This window comes from Stegostoma tigrinum, chromosome 44 (genome assembly GCF_030684315.1).
Source record: "Stegostoma tigrinum isolate sSteTig4 chromosome 44, sSteTig4.hap1, whole genome shotgun sequence".
NCBI lineage: Eukaryota > Metazoa > Chordata > Chondrichthyes > Orectolobiformes > Stegostomatidae > Stegostoma > Stegostoma tigrinum.
The window spans coordinates 10553000-10580505 of NC_081397.1; the positions used below are offsets into that span (position 1 = coordinate 10553000).

The 27506-nt window shown below is 44.8% G+C and overlaps 1 protein-coding gene across 4 annotated transcripts in view; it reads right to left on the minus strand.

Annotated features, from left to right (window-relative positions):
* LOC132207016 (late histone H2B.L4-like) overlaps nt 1-17997 on the minus strand; it is a 32358-nt gene extending 14361 nt beyond the window's left edge. For 2 of the 4 annotated variants that reach the window (XR_009443265.1, XR_009443266.1), the window contains exons 1-3: nt 17821-17989; nt 16916-16991; nt 11946-12027 (exon numbers count right to left, since the gene is read on the minus strand). Coding sequence is in view for 2 of the 4 variants with exons in the window: in XM_059642199.1 (XP_059498182.1) it covers nt 1223-1603 (381 nt within the window). In the remaining 2 variants the exon portion in view is untranslated. The other 2 variants (XM_059642199.1, XM_059642200.1) reach the window with 2 other exon arrangements.
* Nucleotides 17998-27506: the final 9509 nt, after the last annotated feature.

Here is a 27506-nt window from a genome sequence, read left to right on the forward strand (position 1 = left end):
TTTCAATGAAGTTGTGGGTGGCTCTTAGAAGAGCCTTTGGGTTTTGGATGTGTTATCTCAGCAGAATGTGGTGTCTCACTTGGAGCTGGTGTTCTTGCTCACCGCCTTTTTACTATCTTTCATCGTGAAACTTGATTCTGCAGGTTTTCTGCCGGGCCTTGTGTTCACTGCCCTTGTGGAGAAAAGGTTTAGTTCCAGATCCAGTTGGGGGCGGGAGTTAGCTGGAGGCGGAGCTGGACATTTCTCTGCCTGTCACTCAGTTGCCTGCCCGGGCCGCCTCTCACTCTCTCAGCTCTTTCTCAGTCAGGTCGGGGCGGGCTATATAAAAAAGGAAGGTGAGGCACCTCGGGTCTTATTCGGCAGCGATTGGAGTGAAGAAGCGTGATGTCTGGAAGAGGGAAGGGAGGTAAAGGCCTGGGAAAGGGCGGAGCGAAGCGGCACCGCAAAGTGCTCCGTGATAACATCCAGGGCATCACGAAACCAGCCATCCGGCGCCTGGCTCGGCGTGGCGGGGTCAAGCGCATCTCGGGCTTGATCTACGAGGAGACCCGTGGGGTGCTGAAGGTTTTCCTGGAGAATGTGATCAGGGATGCGGTGACCTACACTGAGCACGCCAAGCGCAAGACGGTGACTGCCATGGATGTGGTGTACGCTCTGAAACGCCAGGGCCGCACTCTGTATGGATTCGGCGGCTGAGCAAATCGTCCCTTTTCCAGCGAACCCAAAGGCTCTTTTCAGAGCCACCCAAACCCTCGAAAGAGAGCGGAGACCCGAGGATAGCCTTGTATATTTCACACTTGCTATCGCAATTCGGCAGCTGCTCTGGCTTTATCTCGGTTCATTGTAAAATTAACAACAGCAAGTAGATTGTAAAAAGGGATTCGATGTTAATTTTGTTTCCCGGGGTCATCAAGTGTGAAAGAGGAACTTGGGGAAAAAAAATGGAAGTTGTTGATACATGATTCATTGGAGATAATTATGCTCTTTGCAGATACAGGGAAACGAGACAAGGTATGGCTGCAACCTAAAATAAAGGGCAGATGAGGGACCACACATCAAGTTCTAAAACAATTACATTATTTTTAAAAAGCCGACTGACATTACTAATACATACCGAAAATCACTTGCAAAAAGTTGGTTCAGCTGTTTCAGCGAAGTTGTGGGTGGCTCTGAAAAGAGCCGTTGGGTTTTGGATGTGTTTTTCTCTGCACAATGTGGTGTCTCACTTGGAGCTGGTGTACTTGGTCACCGCCTTTGTACCCTCCGACACGGCGTGCTTGGCCAGCTCCCCGGGCAGCAGCAGCCGCACCGCGGTCTGGATCTCCCGGGAGCTGATGGTGCTGCGCTTGTTGTAATGGGCCAGGCGGGAAGCCTCCCCCGCGATACGCTCGAAAATATCGCTGACAAACGAGTTCATGATGTTCATGGCCTTGGAGGAGATGCCGGTGTCGGGGTGAACCTGCTTCATCACTTTGTAGATATAGATGGCGTAACTTTCTTTCCTGGACTTTCTCCTCTTCTTACCGCCTTTCGCTGGCGCCTTCTTGATGATTTTCTTGGCGCCCTTCTTGGAAGTTGCCTGCGCTTTCTTCTCATCTACCATCGTGACGGTCACTTTCAGACACAGAATAAGCAAAAACGGGCTCGGAGCTCGCTTTTTATAGCCTTACCGCGTCAGCAATGCTAATGAGGGATGGGGGAAAGTCTTGTTCATGATTGGACAGTTGAAAAGAATGTCGGAGCATGACATCAGCCTCGCTGTGATTGGTTAGTTTATGGAGACAATGCGGATCTGTCAGGATCTTCAATGAAATGCGAGACACAAACCAAATTCTGTACACGGAACAAACTCCGAGCTCACTCGCAAATCAACTGGATATTGTCAGTTAATGATATCTTGAACACAGTATCTGAGAGATTTTAATTGTGGCAGTGTGTTTTGTTCTACTCAAAGTAATCTTTCTGTGTAATATTATTTTATTTCATCTCTCTCTGAGTTCCGCAGGACACTTGTGTCATTGAGAGATTCAGGCTTATTGAGGGATAGTTTTGTCCAATGTCTGTCAGTCTTTCCTATGTGAAAATGCGAGTGCAGTTATCTATCCGTCCCTGTCTGTTTATGCAGTGTGAATGAATATCACTCTCTCACAATCTGTTCCTGTCATACAGTCATAGAGATGTACAGCACTCTTGGGTCCACCTCGACCATAATAATCAGATATCGGAAATTAATCTAGTCCCATTTACCAGCATTTAGCCGATACCACTCTGAACCCTTCCTAATCTTGTGCCCATCCAGAAGCCATTTAAATGTTGTAATTGTCGTATCCTCCACCACGTCCTTTGGCAGTTCAATCCAGTTATGCATCACTCGCTGCGAGCTAATGTTGCCCACCTTAGGTTGCTCTTCAACATTTCACCTCTCCACTTAAGCCCATGCCCTCGAGTTATGGATTCCTCTACTCTGGGCAAAAGAACTTGATTATTCACCCTATCCATGCTGCTCATAATTTTATAATCTTCTGGAAGGTCACCACTCGGCCTCCAACACTCCATGGAAAACAAGCCCCTACAAACCCTGTCTCTTCAGTCTTTCCCCAAAGGCCAAGTCTCCAACCGTAGCAACAATCTTTTAAACATTTTCTGAACTCTTTCAAGTTTAAAAACCCCTTCCCATTTTAAGGGGACACCAGACCCGAATGCATTTTCTCAGAAGCTGAACCAATGTTCTGTACATTCATAACATGACCTCCCAAACCACACATTCAATGCACTGACCAATAAAGGCAAGTGTATCAAACACCTTCTTTGCTGACCTGTCGATCTGTAATTCCATTGCAAGGAGCTATGAACCTGTACTCGAAGACCCTTTGGTTTGGCTTCCCTGGAGCTTATTTGGAGTCTGCCAGTCCTGCCCTGATTTTCCCTAACAAAATGTAGCACTTCATGTTTGTCAAGATTAAACTCCATCTGACAATCCACAGCCCATTGCTCCTTTTGATCAAGGTCCCATTGTAGTCTGAGGTCATACAGCATGGAGAAAGGCCCTTCAGGTCAAATTGGTTCATGCTGACCGCAGTGCTGATTCAGCTAGTTCCAATTGCCTGAATTTGGTCTGTGTCCCTCTAAACCCTTGCTATTCAAATGTTTTTTTCAATGTTCCTATTGTACCTGCCTCAACCACTTTCACTGATTCCACATATGCACCACTCTCTCATGTCCTTCTTAATCCTTTGCCCTCTAGTTTTCAATTCCCTATTCTTGCAGAAAAAATACACTGTATGCATTCATCCTAACTGTCCTCTGATGATGTAACACACATCAATAAGGTCATACCTCATTCTCCTCTGTTCCAAGGAATAAAGTACTCTTCTGGCTTACCTCTCCCTATAACTGAGGCCTCCTTGCCCTGGCAACATCCTCGTAAATCTTCTTTGCACACTTTCCAGTTTAAAAATGACTTTCCTTTAACAGGATGACCAAAACTGTACATTATCCTCCAAATGTGGCCTTACCAGCAACTTCTACAACTGTAACGTAACTCTTATACTCAATGTTCCAACCAATGAAGGCCAGCATGTCAAATGCTTTCTTCACCACCCTGTCCACTTGTGGCATCACTTTCAATGAGCCATGTACTTGTATTCCAAGGTGCCTCAGTTCCACAACACTCCTCAGGACCTGAACACTTCCTGTGCAAGTCCTACCTTGGTTTGACTTCCAAAGTGCAAAACCTCACACTTCTCTGTGTTGAATTGCATTTTCCAATCCTCAGCTCACTTACCCATCTGATCAAGATCCTTCTGTTATTTTTGACAAACTTCCTCGCTATTAACAATGCCTCTCAATATTGTGTCATTGGCAAACTTACTCATCATACCTTGTACATTGACATCCAGATCATTTATGTAAATGACACATAACTAACGTCTCAGCACAGACTCCTGTGGCACACCACAAGTCACAGGCCTCCAGTCCAAGAAACAGTCTTCAACCATCACCCTCTGCTTCCTCCCATCAAATACATTTTGAATCCAATTAGCCGACTCACCCTGGTAGCCATGCAACCGAACCTTCCTTACTGGCCTGCTGTGCAGGACTTAGTCAAAGGCCTTACTAAAGTCCACACAGACAACATCCACTGCCCTACCCTTATCTCTCTGTGTGGTTACCTCTTTGAAAGTCTCAAAACATTTGTCAGACATGACTTCCAACTCTCAAATCCTTGCAGACTATCCCTAATCAGACATGGAATATCCAAATGTTGGTTGATCCTGTCCCTCACTATCCTCTCCGCTAACTTGCCTCCCAGTGATGTCAGCTCACTGGCCTGTAGTCCCCTGGCTTGTCTTTGCTACCTTTCTTAAACAATGCAACAACATTACCCACCCTCCAGTCTTCCAGAACTTCACCAGTGGCTAAAAAGAAAGCAAAAACCTCTGCAAGGGCCTGTGCAATTTCTTGACTAGCCTGCCACATCATCCAAGGCTGGACTTGATCAGGCCTTGGGATTCATCCATCTCAATATGCTCTCAGGCTGAAAACACCTCCTCTCTGGTAATATATATGCAGTCTAAAAATATCTCCACTTGTTCCCCTTATTTCCTTCGCATCCATGGTTCTCTCCTTAGTAAATACAGAGGAGAAATATTCATTAAAAATCACCCCCCACCCCAAACTCCTCTGGCACCACGCATAGACCACCATGTTGACCTTTAAGGGGGCCTGTTCTCTCCTGAGCCACCATTTTACTCTTAATATAGCTGTAGAACCGCTTGGGATTACCTTTTACCTAATCTGCCAGATCCATCTCATACCCTCTTTTTGACCTTCTGATTTCCTTCTGTAGCTATCTGGGGATTCATCAGAGTCTGATCGCTTAAACGCAATATATTCCTCCTTGTTTTCTGTGAGCAGAGTCTCAGTATCCCTCAATATCTCAGGTCAGCTTTTGTCACTTCTGTCAACTTCTGCTGTCCGAATGTGTATGTTATTAGTCCGTAACATTCAGTTTGTGCTATGTGAAAGTACAGGTGTAATTCTCAATCTATACCGATCAGTTTCTACAAAAGAATGTATGAGTGTTGTGACTAGTCCCTACATGTCCATTCTGTTGCATCAATATGAGTGGGCAGGCATTGATCTGTACCTGCCAATTTGTGCTCCATGAATATGAGAGTTTAGTTTCTGCAAGGCAGATGCAAGAGTGTAGTTATCTCACTCTACCTGGGGAATATTGTTCTGTGACTATTTGAGTTCAGTTGTCACAGTGTACCTACCACATGTTACTTGGTGAATATGAGAGTTTGGTTTTAAATCTGTGACTGTCAGCTTCTCCTTGGGGAGTTTGTTTGTACAATTATCAATCTATCCCTGAAAGATTCTGCAGCGTGAATGTGTAATTGTAGTTATCATTCTGTCCATATCAGTCTTCGCTATGTGAATAGGAGTGTATTTACTAATTTGTTTCCTTCAGTTTCCTGTCATATGAAAATGTGAGGTTAGTTATCAATCTGTTCATTTTTGTCTGCGCTCTGAATGTTTGGCAGCAGTTATCACTCTGTACCTGTCAGGTTATGCTCGATGAATACATTTTCAGTCAATCCATGACTGTTTCTGTTATAAGAATGCAAGAGTTATTTATCATTCTGTTGCTGCCAGGCTCTGCTATGTGAATGTCTGATTGCTTTTATCAGTCTTTCCCTCTCAGTTTCTCTGTGCATATGGGAGTGTGGGTATGGGTATCAATTTGTACCTGCCATTTTCTGGTATCTGAATATGAGAGTTTGCATGTCAATCTGTACCTGTCACCTTCTGGTGTGTCAATATTTGAGTGCATCTGTTCCTGACAGTTTGTGATTCACAAAGGATGGCAGTGCAGTTATCTATCAGTCACTGTCACTATTTACTGTGTGAATGCATGAATGCAGTTATCCTTACGTATCTGTTAGTTTCAGCTGTGTGGCTTTGTGAATGCAGTTACCAGTCTCCGCCCGTCAGTTTTTGCTGTGTTAAAATATGAGTTTGATAATCAATCCATGCCTGTGAGTGCGTGCTCTGTGAATGTATGGCTGTCATTACCAGTCTCTACCTCAAAGTTTCTGCTGAGTGTGTGTTTCGATATCCATCTGTACCTGTCAGTTTGTCATGTGAATGTCTGACTGTTGTCATCAATGTGACCCTATAAGTTTCTGCAGTTCAACTATGTGACTGTAGTTATTAACCTGCACCTTCCCATTCCTGCTGTTAAAATCTGAGTGTATTTATCTATCTATGCCTGTCAGTTCCTGCGATGGAAAGATATGGCTGTTGTCATCCGCCTTTACCTGTCAATCTCTGCTACGCGAATGAGAGTTTAATTATCAACCTATATCTGACAATTTCTATGAGGTTTATGCGAGTGTCAGGCAATATGCTGTGAAACCATGAGTGCTGTTATCAACTTATACCTGTCAGTTTCTGTATTGTGAATGAGAGGACAGGTATGAATCTTTCTCAGTCACTGCTGTGTGAATATGTGAGTGTGTTTACCAATCTCTCCCTGTCAGATCTGCGCTACGGACATGAGAGCATAATTGTTAGTCAGTGCCTGTCATTTTCTGTGACGTAAATGTTAGTGTCATTATTATTGTCTCCGTGTCAGTTTCTGCTGTGTGAATGGGGGAAGCAATGGCCGAGTGGTGTTATCACTGGACTGTTACTCCAAAGATCCAGATAATGTTCTGGGCACCAGGTTCAAATCCCGCTATGGCAGATGGTGGAATTTGAATTCAATAAATATCTGGAATTAAGAGTCTAATGATGACCATGAATCTATTGGCAATTGTCAGAAGAAAATAAAAATCATGTCTCTTTGGGCAGGAAACTGCCATCCTTACCTGGTCCACGCTACATGTGACCCCAGACCCACAACAGTGTAGTTGACTCTTAACTGCCCTCTGGGCAATTAGGGATGGGCAAAAAATGTTGCCTTGCCAGCAACACCCTTGCCCTGTGAATGAATAAAGAAATGTGAGCTTACTATCAATCTGTATCTGTCAGGTTTTGTTTTAAGCTCTGTGGCTATGGGTGTCATTTTCAGTCTCTATAGTTTCTGCTATTACAATGATTTTAGTTATTGATGTGATGTTAGTTTCTGCCAGGTGACTATTTGAGCAGAATTATCAATCTGTAAATGTCACTTTCCAATATGCAAGTATGAAAGTCTGGTTGTCAGACTGTTCTGGCAGGTATATGCAATGTGAATAAAGGGAGTGTAGTTATCGGTCTGTCTCTGTCAAGTTTCTGTCATGTCAACCTCTGAATGTAACCTGAAAGTTTCTGTAATATGCATGTGTGACTGTAGTTATCAACATGTCCCTGTCATTTTCTGCTGTGAGAAGGTGAGTGTACTTATCCTTCTAGGTCAGTCAGTTTCTGCAATGTCCATCTGTGAGTTTAGATATCAATTTATCCGTGGTGTTTTCTGCTCAGTGAATGTGCGTAGTTATCAAAGTGAACCTGTCAGGTTATGCTGTGGGAGACAGAGTGTTATGATCAGTCTGTTCATGACAGTTTTTGCTCTGTGAATATGTGAGTGTAGATATTGACCTGGACCTTTCAGTTTCTGATTTGTGAATGTATGAGTGCAGTTTTAATTTGTACCTGTTAGTTTCTGCTCTGTGAATCTGAGAGCGCAGTCATCAACACAGTCCACACAGTCTGTGTCAAGTGAATGAATGCAATTATCTGTCTCTGTTACGTCTGTTGAGTCCATCGACCTGCACCTGTCAGTTAATGCAATTGGAATGAAAGCGTATAGTGATCACCCTGTACCTGTCAGTTTGTCAGACTTGACTGTGTGAGTGTTGTTATTCATTGACGCCTCTCACTTTCTGTAATATGAAGGTGAAAGTGCCGTTATCAATCCATACTATTCACTTCCTGCTGGGTGAATGTGTGAGTTCATTCTCTGTTTCTGCTATGTCAATATGACAGTTTAATTATCAATCTGTACATGTCAGTTTCTGTGAGGTGAATTTGTGAGTGCAGTTTTCAACATGTAACAATGAGCTGCTCTGTGAATACTTGAGTGTCATCATAAATCTAAACCTGTCAGTTTATGCTGTGTGAAACTGGGAGTGTTATCATCAACCTGTTCCTGTCAGTTTCTGCTAAGTGGGTACCTGAGTATGGAGATCATTCTCTTCCTGTCAGTTTCTACTCAGTGAATGTGTTTCTGAAATTATCAGTCTGTCCATGACACACTGCTTTGCTACGGTAATGTTTCCTTATCAATCTGTATTTGTCAGTTTCAGCTCTGAGCATCTGAAAGAGTAGTTATTAAGGTTTGTAATTCATACAGGTCAGGTACTCAACTACAACAGCAATCATCCCAAGAACCACAAACAAAGCTGCATCAAAACGCTGTTCAAGTCAGCCACAATACACTGTCACACCCGGAGCTGTGTAGAGCCAAGGAAGAACATTGATACAGTGTCTTTAGAAGTGATAGTTACCTGAAAAGCGTCATTGCCAATAACTACAAAACAGATGACAACAGAAAGACACAACATGTCCAGAGACACTAGTCACCCTGCCATACATTAACGGCATACCAGAAATGACCACTAGATGACACCGCCCAGTAGGAATCATGGTAGGCCACAAACGGACAGCTACTGATGAGAACAAAGGATCCGCAAACCATGACCGACAGAACCAACGTTATTTACAAGATATGAAATGTAAAAAGGAGTTAAGTTATTTACAAGATTATGAAGAGATCGTCGTTACCATTACACAGGGTAAACCGGTAGGAAATTAGCCTTCAGGATAAACACCAACTAGCTACCAAGAGACATGACCAACTATCACTCATCTAAATGTACACGGACAAAGACGGACACCAATTTGACTGGGACAACGTAGGCATACAAGGAGAAGCCAACCAAAGACATGCACCAGAATTCCTAGAGGCTGGCACTCAAACTGGAACTCCATTAATAAACATGTCAAGCTGGACTCCATGTACGAAGAGACAAATCCAGAAGTGATGCCACCCACCCCAGCAAACCGAGGCACATAAACAGCAAGTAGGACAGAACACCACTGCTTCACTGGAGGCGCACTGATGATGTCACGTAGGATGATGACAAAATGTCTGTAAACAAACTTACAAGCTTGGCAAGCAAGTCAGCAAAAGCATAGTTATTAATCTGACCCTGACAGTAACTGCAATGCAAATGTGACTGCAATTATCAACTTCTATCTGTCAGTTACTGCAATTTTGAATGTTACTGTTATCAATCTCAGTTTCTACTTGGTGACCATGTGAATACGCTTATAAGGACCAGCCAGATTCTGCTCTGTGAATATCAGAGTAGTTATCAAAATGTACCTGTCAGTTTATGCCATAGAACAATACAGCGCAGAGCAGGCCCTTCGGCCCTCAATGTTGCGCTGACCTGTGAGCTAATCTCAGCCCATCCCCCTACACTATCACATTATCATACATATTTTTATCCAAGGCCAGTTTAAATGCCCCTAATGTGGCTGAGTTAACCACATTGGCAGGCAGGGCGTTCCAGTGCCTTAAACACTGAGTAAAGAACCTGCCTCTAACATCTGTCTTATATCTATCACCCCTCAATTTGTAGCTATGCCTTCTTTTGCAAGCTGATGTCATCATCCTCAGAAAAAGACTCTCACTGTCCACCCTGTCTAATCCTCTGATCACCTTCTATGTCTCTATTAAATCGCCTCTTAGCCTCCTTCTCTCCAATGCGAACAGACCCAAGTCCTTTCGTCATAAGGCCTTCGCTCCAGACCAGGCAACATCCTGGTAAATCTCCTCTGCACCTTTTCCAATGCTTCCACATCCTTCCTGTAATGGGGCGACCAGAACTGTACGCAATATTCCAAATGAGGCTGCACTAGTGTTTTGTACAGTTGCAACATGACATCACCACTCCGGAACTCAATCCCTCTACCAATAAAAACCTAACACACTGTACGCCTTCTTAACAGCACTATCAACCTGGGTGGCAACCTTCAGGGATCTATGTACATGGACACCAAGATCCCTCTGCACATCCACACGACCAAGAATCTTTCCATTGACCCAGTATTCTGCCTTCCTATTATTCTTCCCAAAGTCAATCACCTCACATTTATCCACATTGAACTCCATTTGCCACCTTTCAGCCCAATTCTGCAGTTTATCCAATTCTCCCCGCAACATTCTTCCACACTGTCCACCACTCCACCGACCTTAGTGTCATCTGCAAGCTTACTAACCCATCCACCTAGGCCTGCGTCCAATTCATTTATAAAAATGACAAACAGCAGTGGTCTCAAAACAGATCCTTGAGGCACATCACCAGTAACTGGACTCCAGGCTGAATATTTTCCATCAACCACCACTCGTTGCCTTCTTACAGAAAGCCAGTTTCTAATCCAAACTGCTAAATCTCCCTCAACCCCAAGCCTCCGTATTTTCTTCAATCGCCTACCATGTGGAGACTTACCAAAGGCTTTACTGAAGTCCACGTACACCACATCAACTGCCCTACCTTCATCCACATGCTTGGTCACCTTCTCAAAAATACTCGATGAGGTCTGTGAGACATGATCTGCCCTTGACAAATCCATGTTGACTATCTCCAATCAAATTGTTGCTTGCTAGATGATTATAAAACCTCTCTCTTATAATCCTTTCCAAAACTTTTCCTACAACAGACACAACGTTCACAGGTCTATAATTGCCTGGGTGATTCCTACTGCCATCCTTGAACAAGGCCACAACATTTGCAACCCTCCAGTCCTCTGGTACTAAACCTGTAGACAATGAGGCCTCAACGATCAAGGCCAAGGGCTCTGCCACCTCCTCCCTAGCTTCCCAGGCAATCCTCGGAAAAATCCCATCCGGCCCAGGGGATTTATCTACCTTCACACCTTGTAGAACTGATCTCACTTCCTCCTTACTCACCTCAATCCTTTCAATTCTAGTAGCGTGTAATTCAGTCTTCTCCTCTACAATATTCTCCTTTTCACGTGAAACTGGGAAAGCTGGCTCCAGCATCTGCAATTCTTGCTATCTTCAAGGTTATTTTCAAACTTTTCCTGTCAGTTGCTTCAATATGGAAATGTGCATGTACAGCAACTTGTATCTCAAAGTTTCTTCTCTGTCAATTTGAAAGTAAACTGATGTATCATTATGTACCCGTGAGAATCTACTTTGCAAATATTTGAGGACAACGATCAAACTGTGCCTGTCAGTATTTTTCAAATCTGCGGATATGTGAGTGCAGTTACAAATTTGTACCTATCACTTCATGCTTTGTGAAATTGAGAGTGTTATCATCAATATGATAATGTGGATATGACAGCGTAGTTATTGTTCAGTTGCTGTCAGTTTGCTGTGTGAATGTGAGCGTGGTTATTAATGTGTGCATGCCAGTTTTGGCTATGCGAATATTTTCATCAATCTTTACCTGTCAGTTACTGCAAAGTCAATATGAGAGACTCATCAATCTTTTTTGGTCTGTTTGCATAATATGAATCTGAAAGGTTAGATATCGATCCATGTTTGTTGCTTTCTACTTCTAAAAGTGGTTTAATTGTCAGCAATCAGTAATTTTATGGGTTGAGATGTGATTCATAATGTGATAGATGTTATTAGAGTCATTTTATGTAGATTTTCTTCAATTTCTGCGTGTATACTTTGGACAAGGAGGTCTATCCACCTTAAAAATGGTGTAAATATCAATGGGCTATGAATGGTGAAACTTATTGGAACTGGGCATTTTGAATGGAGAGCAAAGAAAAATAAAATTGCATTTTTTATGTGCTGTCTTACTGTTGGTTTGAACAGATCTGTTGGAAATTAAGCTCAATGTGTGACTGACTCGATCCGCTCTGTGACTGTAGAAAGGATGTTCTCTACTCTGACAGTGGGAACATACCTGCTGTTTATTATAATGAGCTGGTCACACTTGGCTTTGATCTGAAGCAATGTTACATTGTCCTGGTCCTTCCAGTGTTTGTCTGTAGGAAGACGGAACAGATAGCTCCTGTAAACCAACATCAGTTGGGTTTGACAATATTTAACTGATCAATGCAACATTTTGCTAATAGTCATTTGGATATTTTGTTTATCACCAGGAATTCTAACATAACTATGGGTCAGATTCCAGTCTTGCATTGAGCTGCTTCTTGTCTAATAATTTTTAATGACATCAACACCATTTGAGTGAGGTCTCAAAAGTAACCAAAACCTGCACAGCTCCATGACTGCATCTACCTTAGACAAACCTGTCTGTGGATATGAGTTTAGTTATTGATTTATTCGTGTCAATTCCTACTTGGCGAATGTGAGAGCGTTGTTGTCAAATTTGGTAAATTATTTATGTATTACACAGCAGAGACTGACAAGGACAGAATGGCACAGATCTCTAGACTGACTTAAACGATCCAGCACAGAAGGCATCCATGTGGCTCATCATGTCCATGCTGACCCGAACAACACCAGACAGCCATCACCATCCCATTTTCCTGCACACATCCCATAGCCCTGCAGCTTACAGAACTTACGGGGGAGGTTCAGGTTGGTCTTAAAAGAGTTCATGCATTGTGTATTGGCATCATCTCACTGCATTCGTTGTTGTGTCAGAAAATCAGTTTCCTCAAGTCCTTAATTGCATGAATAAGGAGAATACCTGGTGCTGCCTATTTGGTCTTCTCTGTTACTTGTTTCTTCCATTCACAGGTACAATTTCTGTATATAGGAATTACTTCTCTACCTGTCAGAATGTGCTATTCAATGGGGCTGCAGGTTTCAGTCCATTGCCCGTTAAAATTAGACAGACAGTCAACACAGACCAGCGTGATTATTTTGTGAAGAACTTGGAAAATAAAATTTAACACTCAGGACTAGGGCTGCTCTCATGTGCAAATTCTCAGAATTCATCTGAGAGTTTTTTTGAAAAGAGCTGTTGTGATGAAACAAGATGGACAGCCACACTCAATGGATCCTGTTTCACTCTTCCTGCATTATGCGACTGAGCGGTTTAAATGTTTCCTGTAAATTGGAGAACCATTTACCACAGTGGGAGAGGAGAGAGTTTTCAAGTCATCTCTCCTGTAGTGAATGGGAAAGACCGTATGTTCTTCAGTTGTTTGAGCGTGTAGCTTTCACAGGCAGATGAAAATGCAGGACATTGCAATAGTATGAGTGTTGGCTTTTCTTCAGAGTTGAGGAGGGAAAAGGAACGGACCTTTGCAACTGCTATATTAGAGTCTAAACAGCAGTGGTGATATCAAGGGACATCTTCGAGTATGATATGAGTATTGAGTATTGATATGAGTATTGTTTCATATTGCATAGTGACATACGTTTTGGAATACTGAAGTAAAGGTATTAATTTAATATGTTATAGCCAAAGGGAAAGTGCCATGAACAAATCAACTGCATTGCAGCTGACTGATCACAATGTTCCTTGTGCAGGAAAGAAAATTGGCTTATTTACTTCTATTTTATTTTGTGGCTCAGACATTACCCTTGCTGTGTGGGGAGGAAGAAGACAGAATTTTTATTTTCTGTCATGCAGTGGAGAAAACTGCAACAGTCAAACTAAATTTACTGAAGAATAAACATTGCTGAACTCTCCTGGCAAACAAAAAAAAAGGAGAATGTTTACTATCTACCTGATTTGGCCAAATCCTTCTTTCTCCACTGTTTTGAAGAATGGCTTTTTATTGTGTTCCTTATTTGAGAAAATGGCAACTAGTTTTCTATTGTGTGAGATGTAATACTTCAAAGGGAGTGTCATGTGGAACACAGGGCTATTTGAATAATATTTAAGCTAATTAGAAAAAAAAACGTCCATGATTATAAAGTCCTCCTGCTTAGGACAGAATAAAAGAAAAATATATTTCTGCTCGGTGACAAAACTGACAACTATCCGGCAATAAAGGTAGGGATGGTAGTTCCTCTACCACCATGATATATTGATGGAAATTGAATGCTGGCTGAATGGATGTAGAATTGTTGCCTCGTTGTTTCTAACCAGTACAGACTCAGTGAGAGACAGGACTGTTTTCTGTGTCGCAGATGTCTATGACTGTATATGTGTGAGTGATAATCATTTTGTGTATATCATTTTCTGTTAGCTGGAGTTTAAATGGAACTCCACAGTTGTTAGTCCTTGCATCATATCTGTAGTTATGGCGTTTGCGCTTTGAACTAATTCTGGATCAGTCAGTACCTATGTCTGTCAGTCCATCCACATGGAGACAAAGCAGAGTTAATATTATGGGACCTGTGACACTTCTTCAGAACACTCATTTCTCTACACAGATGCTGCCAGACTTGCTGAGGTTTTGCGGCAACTTCTACTTTTGTTTCTGATTCCTATCAGCTGCAGTTCCTTGATTTTTCTATTTGTCAGGCTTTGACACTAAAAATGCATGTGGAATTCACGTCATTTATTTGTTGTGTTAATGTATGGGATTAATATTTATCAAAGGAGCAATTCTGTCCTGATCAGTTATTGGTCAACTAAACTTAAGTATCATTCATCATTTATTTCGTTGACTCATGGTGACTGCAGTATTTCCCACATCTGTATTAAACATCGACCTCTAAGAAGACTGTTGAAACAATGTAACAGTGATCATCTGGATTGTAACTTGAAAAATATGCTTAATAAACATAGAAACTGAATTCAGTCAGAAACTGAATTAAATCTAAAACTGACAGACTGATTGAAAAAGACATTTATATATTCAGACAGCCATCCCTACCTCTCTTTTCTGCAATGTCGATATGTGAGTTTAGTCATCAATCTGTTCATGTTAGTTTCTGCCACGTGAATGTTTGAGTGCAGTTATCAGTTTGTATCTGTTGGTTTCATGAGCAGTTCATGAGAATTCTGTCACAAAATCCAACAGTATTTTTCTTCTGAGGGAGCGACCAAATGATATTTAGTTCATGACCACGGCAATTACCATGGATTTAAATGCACGGGAATTGGATGCCTTCGCTCACATTCGGTACTGTTTGTCTCTTATGAAAAGGTAGCTCTCTGATCTGAAATCCATGAGGAGAAGCAATTTTGAATGTTACATGCTCTGAGGCTTGCAGTGTATTTGATCTTCATGCCTGGTACATGTTTAGCACATGTCAGGGCCGTGTATGTATTTGCAAGTCATTGTAAACCACTGTCGTGTGTATGTTGAGAGTGTGTTTGTGGTGAGACTTCGAGAGCGAAAAAACACATGCACTCAATAAGCATTCTCTGTCAGGCTTTGACACAGGATGTGTGCATTTAAACGTCACATTATTTAATTGTCCTGTCTCTGTCTGGAACATGTGTTGGTCAAATGATTAATACTATCCTGCTCAGTTACTGATGTGAATGTTTCCATCCACATCTGTACTCATTACCTACTTCACATCTGGTTGGCGTAACTATGCAATGGCATGAACTAATTATTCACCTTTAAAGGAATGCTTCGTGCACCTTGTTCTGATATAGGAAAGCCTCCGGAGACTAATTAACATCTCAATTTGAAGCTTTCCCCCAAATGCTTTTAGTGATTTGTATTTTATTATGTGCATATATTTCTCGATTTCATCATAATTATCGGAAGAGTCTTTAAAAGTATTTCTTAATACTATGAATAATATGAAAGAAACAACAAATTGCTGCATAATGGCCTTATCTGCTGTTTTCATGAAATTCTAGGCTGACTGTCATCTGGGATCATTCACATCCCTTGCCCTAACCAACTCTGTTCACCCGAAGGGACAATATCCTTTCATTAATGAGATTGGAATTAATCATGGCTGTAATTTGATGAATGTGTTTGATCCTCTGGTACTTATGCAAACCATTAGTTCATCTGTTTGTTCTTGCAGGAGCTGACTATCCCCTTCAATGTTTGTTCCAAATCTTCAAACTGTCTCACACAAACCTTCTCGCAGTTGTTCATACAAATGCTCCCTCTTGTGTCAGAATAACGTCTTCTCTTCTAATAGTAATACCTGTAATTTTTTATTCATTCACAGCATGATGGTGTTGCTGTCTCAGCTTGCATTTATTGCCTGCACCTAATTGCCCAGAGAGCAGTTCAGAGTCAACCTCATTGCTGTGGGTCTGGAGTCTCACGTAGGCCAGACCAGGTAAGCATGCCAGTTTCCTTCCCTCAAGGAAACAAGTGAGCCAGATGGATTCTTTTTCCTGACAGACAATGGACTCATTGTCATCATTAGATTCTTAATTCCAGATCTTTATTGAATTCAAATTCCGCCATTTGCTGTGGGGTGTTCGAAACCATGTCCCCAGAATGTTGTCTGGTCTCTGCATTAACAGTGCAGTGATACGACCACGAAGTCAATGCCTCCCAGATCTGGTGGCCTTTGTTCAGAACTGAGGAAGCGTACCAGGCCTGAAACATTAACTCTGATTTCTCATCACAGATGCTGCCAGACCTGCTGTGCTTTTCCAGAATCTTCTCTTTATTATTTGTCTTCCTCAGTCACTGATAACATGTAAAGTTTCCTTCCATGTCTGTACCCAATATCCACTCCATATATGGTTACATTGTTACAAGGACAACTTGAACTATTTACATACCTTGACTGTAACTTTAAAAATGCCCTTCCTCAACATGCATTCAATGCAGTTAGTGAGCATATATTTGTGAAGAAGATTCAATTGATCCCTCTTCAAATGCTTAAAAGAGACAATGGACTTTCAAAGATGAACTTTACTGGAACTGCACCGGTTTATGGGGAAAGAGATACGTTTGTATTTTGTTGATGTTGTTTGACCCTTGGATTGAATGTATATATCTGGAATTTGAGCTCAGTGCAAGTCTCACCCCTATGACTGTGGAAAGTAAATTCTCCACTCTGACAGTGCTAACATACCTGCTGTTTGGTTGGAGCAGCTGGTAGATGCTGTACTGATGAAATATGACACAGTCTTGGCCCATCAAGTATTTGCCTGGAGGAAGAAAGAACAGAATTCTCCTGTAAATTAACATCCAACAATTTTGAAAATATTAGAACTGATCAAGGCAAAATTTAATTAATACTCACAATACTTCCTTGTTTTAAAGCCAACAATTCAAACAGAGAACACTTGGCTCGATAATTTACCTGGACTCCTCCTCATCTTTCTTTGTGCAAAATTCTAAAACAATTTATTAAGATACAAAAACTAACCAACACCTGTACAGTCCTTGAACTGAATGTTTACACATTTCAATACCCAGCTCCCAATACACTACCTATTTAAGGGAAGAACAACTGGCACTAAAAAAAATACGAGTGCTCTCTGATGAAGGGTTTAGGCCCGAAACGTCAGCTTTTGTGCTCCTGAGATGCTGCTTGGCCTGCTGTGTTCATCCAGCCTCACGTTTTATTATCTCGGATTCTCCAGCATCTGCAGTTCCCATTATCTCTAATACGAGTGCTGTGTTTATCCTTTACATGATTAACACGTTTGCATGGACTGTGACTTCTTTACGATTCAATGCCAATTCGCAACAAACAACGTGAAACAGAAGCTAAACGATGAATTACCATCAGCGTTCGGAGAATTAACTATCACAAGACTGACCCCCAGCAGCAGCTTCTTGCCGCTGTGTCTCCCTCAGCAGGCCCACACACAGCCCGAGAAAGGCCTCTCTCTCCCCGCCCCCAGGCCGCTCACTCCAAGTTCCGGGACCAGTTCCTGCTCCGCTCCGCCTCTTACCAACAGCCCCCGGTTCTCCCTGAACTGAGCCCGAATCAATGCCGGTCTCGGAGCCCCCTCTGTGCCCCAGACTCACATCTCGATGCGCTGCTGGAAGGAGCCTGCTGTTCCCTCGCTTCCCTGTGCGCTGGTCTCTCCATTGCGGCCTGTCTCAAACAAACCTCTCCCACTCACTGACTCAATGCTCCTCAATGGCAGCGCTGGTGGAGGACCTCACACATGCGCTCCTCCAGTCACAACAAGCAGCATTTTTGTTGCCTTTTGGCGGTTTTGGGAGGGGGGGCGGCGCGCAGAAACAACATCACGCATGCGCTGCACTTCACAATGCTCCCCAGAAACAAACATCATTTGGTCATTGTCAGTCGGAACTGCAGACGCTGGAGAATCTGAGATAACAAGGTTTGAGCTGGATAAACACAGCAGGCCCAGCAGCATCAGAGGAGCAGGAAGGCTGACATTCCAGGCCTCGACCCTTCCCTCTGAAATGGCTCCAGGCCCGAAACGTCAGCCTTCCTGCTTTTCTGTTGCTGTTTGACCTGCTATGTTCATCCAGCTCGACACCTTGTTAGAAATTGGTCATTTCCCTATTCCCTTCACTCTCAGTTAGAGCAAAGCCACTCCGTCCATTTAATGTGCTTCACTATTCATAGAACATAGAACATAACAGCACAGTACAGGCCCTTCGGCCCTCGACGTTGTGCCGACCTGTCATACCGATTTCAAGCCCATCTAACCTACACTATTCCATGTACGTCCATATGCTTATCCAATGACGACTTAAATGTACCGAAAGTTGGCAAATCTACTACTGATGCAGGCAAAGCGTTCCATTCCCTTACTACTCTGAGTAAAGAAACTACCTCAGAAATCTGTCCTATATCTTTCACCCCTCAATTTAAAGCTATGCCCCCTCGTGCTCGCCGTCACCATCCTAGGAAAAAGGCTCTCCCTATCCACTCTACCTAACCCTCTGATTATTTTATATGTTTCAATTAAGTCACCTCTCAACCTTCTTCTCTCTAATAAAAACAGCCTCAAGTCCCTCAGCCTTTCCTCGTAAGACCTTCCCTCCATACCAGGCAACATCCCAGTAAATCTCCTCTGCACCCTTTACAAAGCTTCCACATCCTCTCTTATAATGCGGTGACCAGAACTGTACACAGTACTCCAAGTGCGGCCGCACCAGAGTTTTGTACTGCTTCACCATAACCTCTTGGTTCCGGAACTCAATCCCACTATTAATAAAAGCTAAAACACTGTATGCCGCCTTAACAGCCCTGTCAACCTGGGTGGCAACTTTCAAGGATCTGTGTACATGGACACTGAGATCTCTCTGCTCATCTACACTGCTAAGAATCTTACCATGAGGCCTGTACTTTGCCTTCCGGTTACTCCTACCAAAGTGCATCACTTCACACTTGTCTGCATTAAACTCCATTTGCCACCTCTCAGCCCAGCTGTGCAGCTTATCGATGTCTCTCTGCAACATACAGCATCCTTCGTCACTATCCACAACTCCACCGATCTTAGTGTCGTCTGCAAATTTACTAACCCATCCTTCTACGCCCTCATCCAGGTCATTTATACAAATGACAAACAGCAGTGGACCCAACACCGACCCTTGCGGTACACCACTCGTAACTGGTCTCCAGGATGAACATTTCCCATCAACTACCACGCTCTTTTCTTTCAGCAAGCCAATTTCCGATCCAAACTGCTATATCTCCCACAATTCCATTCCTCCGCATTTTGTACAATAGCCTCTTGTGGGGAACCTTATCGAATTCCTTGCTGAAATCCATATACACCACATCAACCAGTTTACACTCATCTACCTGTTTGGTCACCTTCTCAAAGAACTCAATAAGGTTTGTGAGGCACAACCTTCCCTTCACAAAACCGCGCTGACAATCCCTAATCAATTTATTCTTTTCTAGATGATTATAAATCCTATCCCTTATATTGTTTTCCAACACTTTACCAACAACTGAGGTAAGGCTCAGTGGTCTATAATTACCAGGGTTGTCTCTACTCCCCTTCTTGAACAGGGGAACCACATTTGCTATCCTCCAGTCATCTGGCACTACTCCTGTAGACAATGACGAGTTAAAGATCAATGCCAAAGGCTCAGCAATCTCCTCCCTGGCCTCCCAGAGGATCAGAGGATAAATCCCATCCGGCCCAGGGGACTTATCTATCTTCACCTTCTGAAGAATTTCTAATACCTCTTCCGTGTGAAACTCAATCCCACCTAGTCTCATAGGCTGTATCTCAGTATTCTCCTCGATAACATTGTCATTTTCTAGAGTGAACACTGTTGAAAAATATTCATTTAGCGCTTCCCCTATCTCATCTGACTCCACACACAACTTACCACTACTATCCTTGATTTGGCCTAATCTTACTTTCCTCATTCTTTTATTTCTTAAATACCTATACCTCAGCCCGAAATGTCACCTTTCCTACTTCTAAGATGCTGCTTGGCCTGCTGTGTTCATCCAGCTCCACAGCTTGTTATCTCGGATTATCCAGCATCTGCGGTTCTATTTATTGCTGATACAAACAGATCAAATTGTTACACAGTTACAATGACCATATATGGAGTAGGTATTGAGTACAAATATGGAAGGTAACTTTTGATGTTATCAGTGACTGAGGAGGACAGAAATAATAAACAAAAACAGAATTTTCGGGTAGAGCTCAGCAGGCCTGGCAGCATCTGTGAAGAGAAATCAGAATTAATGTTTCGGATCCATGTGACCTTTGTGCAGAACAGTGGAAGTGTTTGAAAAGTTAACTATGATTTCTCTTCACATGCTGCCAGACCTGCTTTGCGTTTCCAGCAAATTCCATTTTTGTTACTGACATACAGCACCGGAAGTTTTTTTGAATTTTTATTTAGGACTAAAATAATCTTTTGATGAATACATGTCCCATACAAAGACACAGAAATTAAATAATGTGAAATACAAATGCACTTTCCCTGCCAAAGCCTGACAAGTAGAGAATGCAACATGGACTGCCAGATGCAGAATAAAACTCTGCAAATAAATAAAACAAAAAATCCTAGTACAAGGTAAAACTAAGTATCTGTGATACCATAGAACCCTAAAAAACGAAACAGCACACACTGACTCACAGGGCCAGCTTTTTAAAAAGAAAAATTAGCTTGTCTGTCCATTTCTACATGATATCTTTATCCTGATACACTATACTACAGATGGATAAATGAAAATGCCTCAGAAATACAGACCTGGTACATGTCAGCAGGAGGCCATTCAGCCCATTGTGCTTGCTCTAGAACATTTGTACTCTTTGACTGACAGAAAGCTCATAAACAACAAATGGAAATGGGATGAAAGCTCACTCTCTACACCCTCATAACTATTCTCTCAGATTGAAGCACAGTCACAGAATATCACTGGTGGCCAGAGAATAAAACCACTTTGATGCACAAGAGTAGAAATTGATTATTTTGGATTGAGAACTTCACTCACACAGTCACACAGCAAAAACTGGTATATTTGCAACAATTACTAAACTCATAAATGGACCTAACAGAAACGGAAAGGCATACATTAATAGTTGCTCTTGTTCACGTTGCAGTAACTGACAAGAAGAGAATGATGATAACAGACACATTCTCATTGTTCAAAACAGGAGAGGGGTTCGACAGTTAATGGGAGGGCCCTGGGAAGTGTTCCCCAACAAAGACACCAAGGTGCTTGTGTGCGTAGTTCATTGAAAGTGGAGTCGCAAGTAGATAAGGTGGTGAAGCAAGTGTTTGCCTTCATTGGTCAGTGTATTGAGAATAGGAGTTGAGATGTCACGTTGTGGCTGTACAGGAAATTTGTTGAGTCCCACTTTTACTGCTTGAAGTTGTAGCCAACCTGCCGTGGGAAGGAAGTTGTTGAACTGGAGAGGGTGCAGAAAGTATTTACAAAGATGTTGCCTGGACTAGATGGTGTGAACTGTTTGGAGAGGGTGAACAGGCTCGGGCTTTCTACCCTGCAGCATCAGAGACTGAGGGGTGACCTTATAGAGGTTTATAAAATCATGAGGGGCATGGATAGGGTGAATAGCCATGGTCTTTCTTTCTTGGGTGGAGGAGCCCAAACCTTAAGGGCATGGTGAGAGGGTCAATGTTAAAAGAGACCTGAGGGAGATTTCTTTAGTGCAGAGTGTGCGGCATGTTTGGAACAAGCTGACAGAGGTACACCTTGTGGAGGGTACAATGATAAGTTTTAAACACCATTGGACGGGTAGATGAACAGGTCGACATGAGAGGGATATGTGCAAAATGCTGGCAAATGGGACGAGATCAGATTGGGATGTTAATCTATTGCAGACCAATTGGATGAAAGGGTCTGTTCCCATTCTGTTTCACTCATGGACGCTGTGATGCTCGAGCTGATTCTGTACATAAATACAGATACTGCAAGGACAGGTCAGAGTCTGGGTATCCTGCAGTGAGTGTCTGGTCTCCTGCTTCCCCAAATCCTGTCCAACATCTAATGTGATCAAGTCAGGAATGTGATAGTTTAGCCCCACTTACCCGGATGAATGCAGCTCCAAAAACACACCAGAAGCAAGGTACCATCCAGGAGAGTAACACTTGATTGGCTGCACATCCGCAAACGTCCATTCCCTCAAACACCAATGCTCAAGCAGCAATGTGTACCTTCCAGAAGATGCACAGCTGGAATTCACCAACGCTCCATAGACAGTGCCTTCCAAGCCCACGACCACTTCCATCTAGATACCACTGTGACACAGGGTGCCATCCAATACTTATGTGTTGCTTCAGTGAGAATGTCCCATTTCTTTCATTTCTCTGTATGTTCTTTCAACATTGAATTAATATTTACGGGATAAAGGTCAAGGTGAATGAATACTACAGTTAACAGCTCACTTGGATCAGATATTGTCATTGTACAGTGGAGCAAATTGAATGGGCCAAATTTTAAATCTGCTGCTTTGATTCCTTGCAGGAGTGAAACTGCAGACCTTGGACAAAGACTCGGGGTACAGTCAGAATTCAGGGCCATCGCAGTATTTCATCAACCAGTCACCAGATCATGCGGGGAGAGGGCCACAGCCACCCCTCTTGAAGATGCAGTTACCGCATTAATCTTTAGCTTAGATTGGAAAGCGAGAGTGATGATGCTCTGATTCTTGCAGTGCAATACATTTTGTGTTACAGTAATCCAATGCAACGGGATCACTGTACCCTTCCCCTTATTCTATATGGCCAATCGTTTGAAACTCCTAATTGGAGATGGACCCACCAATAGCCAGGCCAAGGTTTGACACAATCTCATAATGAGTTTTGAGAAGATTTGTAGCTCAGGTTGAGGTTCTGGATGTGAGTTGGCTCACTGAGCTGGAAGGTTAGTTTTCAGACGTTTCGTCACCCTTTTTTTATTTGAAAAAATATACTTTTTTCATAAGATGTACAAAAAATAACACATTTACACACCTACCCAGTCATGCAGACCGCTTTGAGTTACCCAGGGGGTACATACACCAACTAAAGGAAAAAAAACAAACAAAGAAGAAAAAAAACAAAGCAAAGAAAATACCCCGGCAGTCGTCCACCCGCACAGTCCCCGTTGGCCCCCTGGCCAGTTGGGGAAGGCTCCAGCTGGGCCCAGTTACCAGATATGGCCCTTTTTACCATTCTGGATGAGGGGTTTCATACAGTGGTCTTTCCCCACCCCGACAACCCGGAGTCGATGGAGGAGGCGTCAGGTGATCCAGGGATGGGCGACGGTCCGGAAAGCAAGGAGGAGGGTGCGCCTGCAGGCCCAGTCACCGCAACCATCAGGCGGTAAGAGACAGCTGCAGGGGGGCTATAAGAGCTCCTCTGATGAGGGAGATTCGGAGGCGGCCCGCCCAAAGCAGAAGCTATAGATCTCAAGGGAGAAGGAAAGCAGCACCCCGCTTCCAGGTGACGGGAGGCGTCCTGAGGCTCTCTCCGACACCCAGCCACGTGCCGCTGGTGCCCTGGAGGGCCCCCTGGAATTTTCAGGTGGGAAGGAGAAAACAGCATGTCCCCAGCCTGATCCAGAGCCAGACTCTCCTGCCTCCCAACCCCCGCCGGGTGGATGCCACCCAGAAGGCAGCACACACGGATTCCTGAGCCTGGAGATCGTCCAGCAGTTATCCCGGGCAATGGGCATGAAGGGACAGATGGATGGGCTGGACCTTGAACTTGGGGAGGGTACTGTGTTCACTGCCCACAATGGGGGTATGAGTTGCGAGCATTAATGTGCGCAGCGTCAAGTCCACCGCAAGATGTGTGTCCATGTTGGCCAACCTGACCACCGTCAAGGCGGACCTCCTGTTTCTACAGGACTGTGGGATACTGCACCTCAGCAGGCACAGGGAAAAGGTCCAGCGCCTGGACCTGTGGGCCTTTGATCTGGTCGGGTGGTAACGACTGTCGCTCCTCGGGCCTGGCTATTCTGCTGCAGGGGCGCGACTTCGCCATCTCTCAAGTTCAGGAGGTGGTGGGGGGTCGCCACCTAGTGGTTGATGTCACCGACAGGAACGCTCTCCGGAGGCTGATCAATGTGTCCGCCCCAGCGGTACGGAGTGAGCGGTTGGCCGTCCTGCAGCGGCTTCCACCCCTGCTGGCTACGTCCAGGCCGGTTATCCTAGGTGGAGACTTCAACTGCATCATTGATGCAGATGGAAGATCCGGCGTGGGGATAGCGGGTGGGGGGAGTCAACTGGTCGTCATGTCCAGATTCCTGATGGGCACGATGAATGACGCCAATCTGCTCGACGTCTTCTGTATCCCTGCCGACGGAGCCCAGCGGAGATGCACCTGGTCACGGCCAGACGGGTCTATCCGCTCAAGGATAGACTTCCTGTTTGTGTCACGGGTGTTCTCGCTCAGCTCCACCGACATCGAGCCGGTGTTCTTCTCTGACCACTGCCTCCTGCTGGCCGACTGTCACTTACAGGATGACCAGCAGGCCGGCAAGGGAACGTGGAAGCTCAACACGACTCTGTTGACCCCAGAGAACGTCAAGGAGCTTAAGAGGGAGTACACCAGTTGGAGAACAGTGAAACCCCTCTTTGAGACTCCGGGCAACTGGTGGGAGACAGTGAAGGAGAACATCAAGAGGTTCTTTGTCCTCAAGGGTGTTCGGAAGGCGAGAGAGAGGCGGGGAAAGCTGTCACTACTCCAGAAAAGGGTGCAGAACTTACTCCTTCTGCAGTCGATGGCGGTCGAAGTCACGGAGGACCTCCGAGGTGAGGGGCCAGCAAGTCTCACTCTTTGCCGCGGAGGCCTCCAGGATAAACTTCCAGTCCAGGGTCTGCTCCGTGGAGCAGGACAAGACGTGCTCGCATTTCTTCTTTCAGAAGGTGCACCAGGAAAGCTCTGTGCTCAGCCGGCTGAAGGAGGATGATGGCTCGGTGACGTCGTTCTTGGCCCGACATTTTGAGGATCAGCAGATCCTTCTATGCCGGACTGTACGACGTGAAGCCGACAGACAGCATGGCCTCCAAGTCGTTCCTGTCATCTATCACAGAGGTCTTAGATAACAGCACGAGGGAGTGGCTGGACCGGCCGATATCCCTGGATGAGCTGACTAGAGTCCTCAAGTCCTTGGTGTGGAATAAGACTCCTGGGAGCAACGGCTTACCGGTCGTGCTGTATTCCGCTCTGTGGGACCTGGTCGGCCAGGACATGCTGGAGGTGTACGATAGTGCGCTTCGGGCAGGGGAAATGTGCAAGTCCATGACGAAGGGCATCATCACCCTCATTTACAAGAGGAAGGGGGAGAGGGAAGAAATTAAGAATTGGCGTCCCATTTCATTATTGAACATGGACTACAAAATCCTGGCCAAGGCCATAGCCAACCGGGTCAGGTCTGTCCTGGAGTCGATAATTCACCCGAACCAAACCTGTGCTGTGCCTGGCAGGAAGATCACTGAAAGCCTCACGCTGATCGGGGATATGATCGCCTACGTGGAGGACAGGAGGGTGGACACCTGCCTCGTCAGCCTGGACCAGGAGAAGGCCTTTGACAGGGTCTCTCATGCTTACGTGAGGGACATGCTCTCCAAATTGGGGTTTGGGGCAGGCATCCGCAATTGGATCCGGCTGCTCTACACCAACATCGTTAGCGCAGACTCGATCACCAGGTGGGAATTGGGCAATTTTCCCGTCAGATCTGGAGTCAGGCAGGGCTGCTCATTCTCTCCTGCCTTGTTCATGAGCTGTATGAAGCCCTTTGCTGCAACATCAGGGAGGACGTGAATCTGAAGGGCGTGACTATCCCAGACAGCGGAGGCCTTCAGGTCAAGACCTCCCTGTACATGGACGATGTCGCCATCTTCTGCACTGATCGTTGGTTGGTGGGGTAGGCTGTTGGACATCTGCGGCCAGTTTGAACTGGCCTCGGGTGCCAAAGTCAATAGGGGTAAGAGCGTGGCCATGTTCTTCGGGAACTGGGACGACTGCCCCTTCATCCCCTTCACCGTCAGGACAGTCTACCTGAAGGTGCTCTGTGTTTGTTTCAATGGAGCTGGAGCGTTCACTAAGACTTGGGAGGAGCATATCACCAAACTGAAGCAGAAGCTGGACAGGTGGACGCTCCGGTCCCCCTCCATCGCGGGTAAGAACCTGTTTTTCAGGTGCGAGGAGCTTTCGGTACTGTTGTATGTGGCGCAGGCCTGGCCTATTCTCTGGACCTGAGCCGCTGCGATCACCCGGGCCATCTTCCAGTTCATTTGGGGGTCAAGGATGGACTGGGTCCGTAGGGACACCATGTACAATAACCTGGAAAACGCGGGAAATGATGTACCGAACGCCACCCTCGCCCTGATGGCTACCTTTGTGTGCGGCTGCATCAAGCTGTGAGTAGATCCTCAGTACGCAAACACCAAGTGTCACTACTTACTGAGGTTCTACCTGTCCCCGGTGTTGTGAAGGATGGGCCTGGCCTTGTTGCCGCAGAACGCTCCGAGTTGTTGTACCGTACCGTACCACCTGTCCTTGGTGGAGAAATTTTTGAAAGGAAACCCCTTTGACCACAAGGCCGTCAGGCAGTGGTCAGCACATAGTATCCTCGAGACTCGTTGGGAAAAGGAGAGGGTGGATCCCGTCGTGTGGTTCCCCATGCAGACTGCCAAAGTGGTTCGGCAGAATGCCTCATCACCAGAACTTTCAAACAAGCACAAGGACATTGCTTGGCTGGCGGTGAGAGGGGCTCTGCCAGTGAGATCCTTTATGCATGCCCGGAATCTCTGCGCCACCGCACGCTGCCCTCGAGGTGGCTGCGGGGGTGCTGAGACTGTCGATCACCTCCTTCTGGAGTGTGCCTATGCACAGGAGGTCTGGAGGGGGATGCAGTGGTATTTGTCGAGGTTCGTCCCGAGCAGCTCCGTGACATGAGACTCTGTGCTCTACGGGCTGCTTCCCGGGACGCACATTGAGACCAACATCATCTGCAACTGGAGGACTATCAATGCGGTGAAAGACGCTCTTTGGTCTGCCCGCAACTTGCTGGTCTGCCAGCTGAAAGAACTGACCCTGACTGAGTGTTGCAGACTGGCTCACTCCAAGGTCCAGGACTACGTGCTGAGGGACGCTCTAAAGCTCGGGGCAGCTGCCGCGAAGGCGCCGTGGGGAAAACCACCATATGAAACCCCTCGCCCAGAATAGAAAAAAGGTCCCTATCTGGTAACTGGGCCCAGCTGGTACCTTCCTCAACTAGTTAGGGGGCCAACGGGGACTGTGCAGGG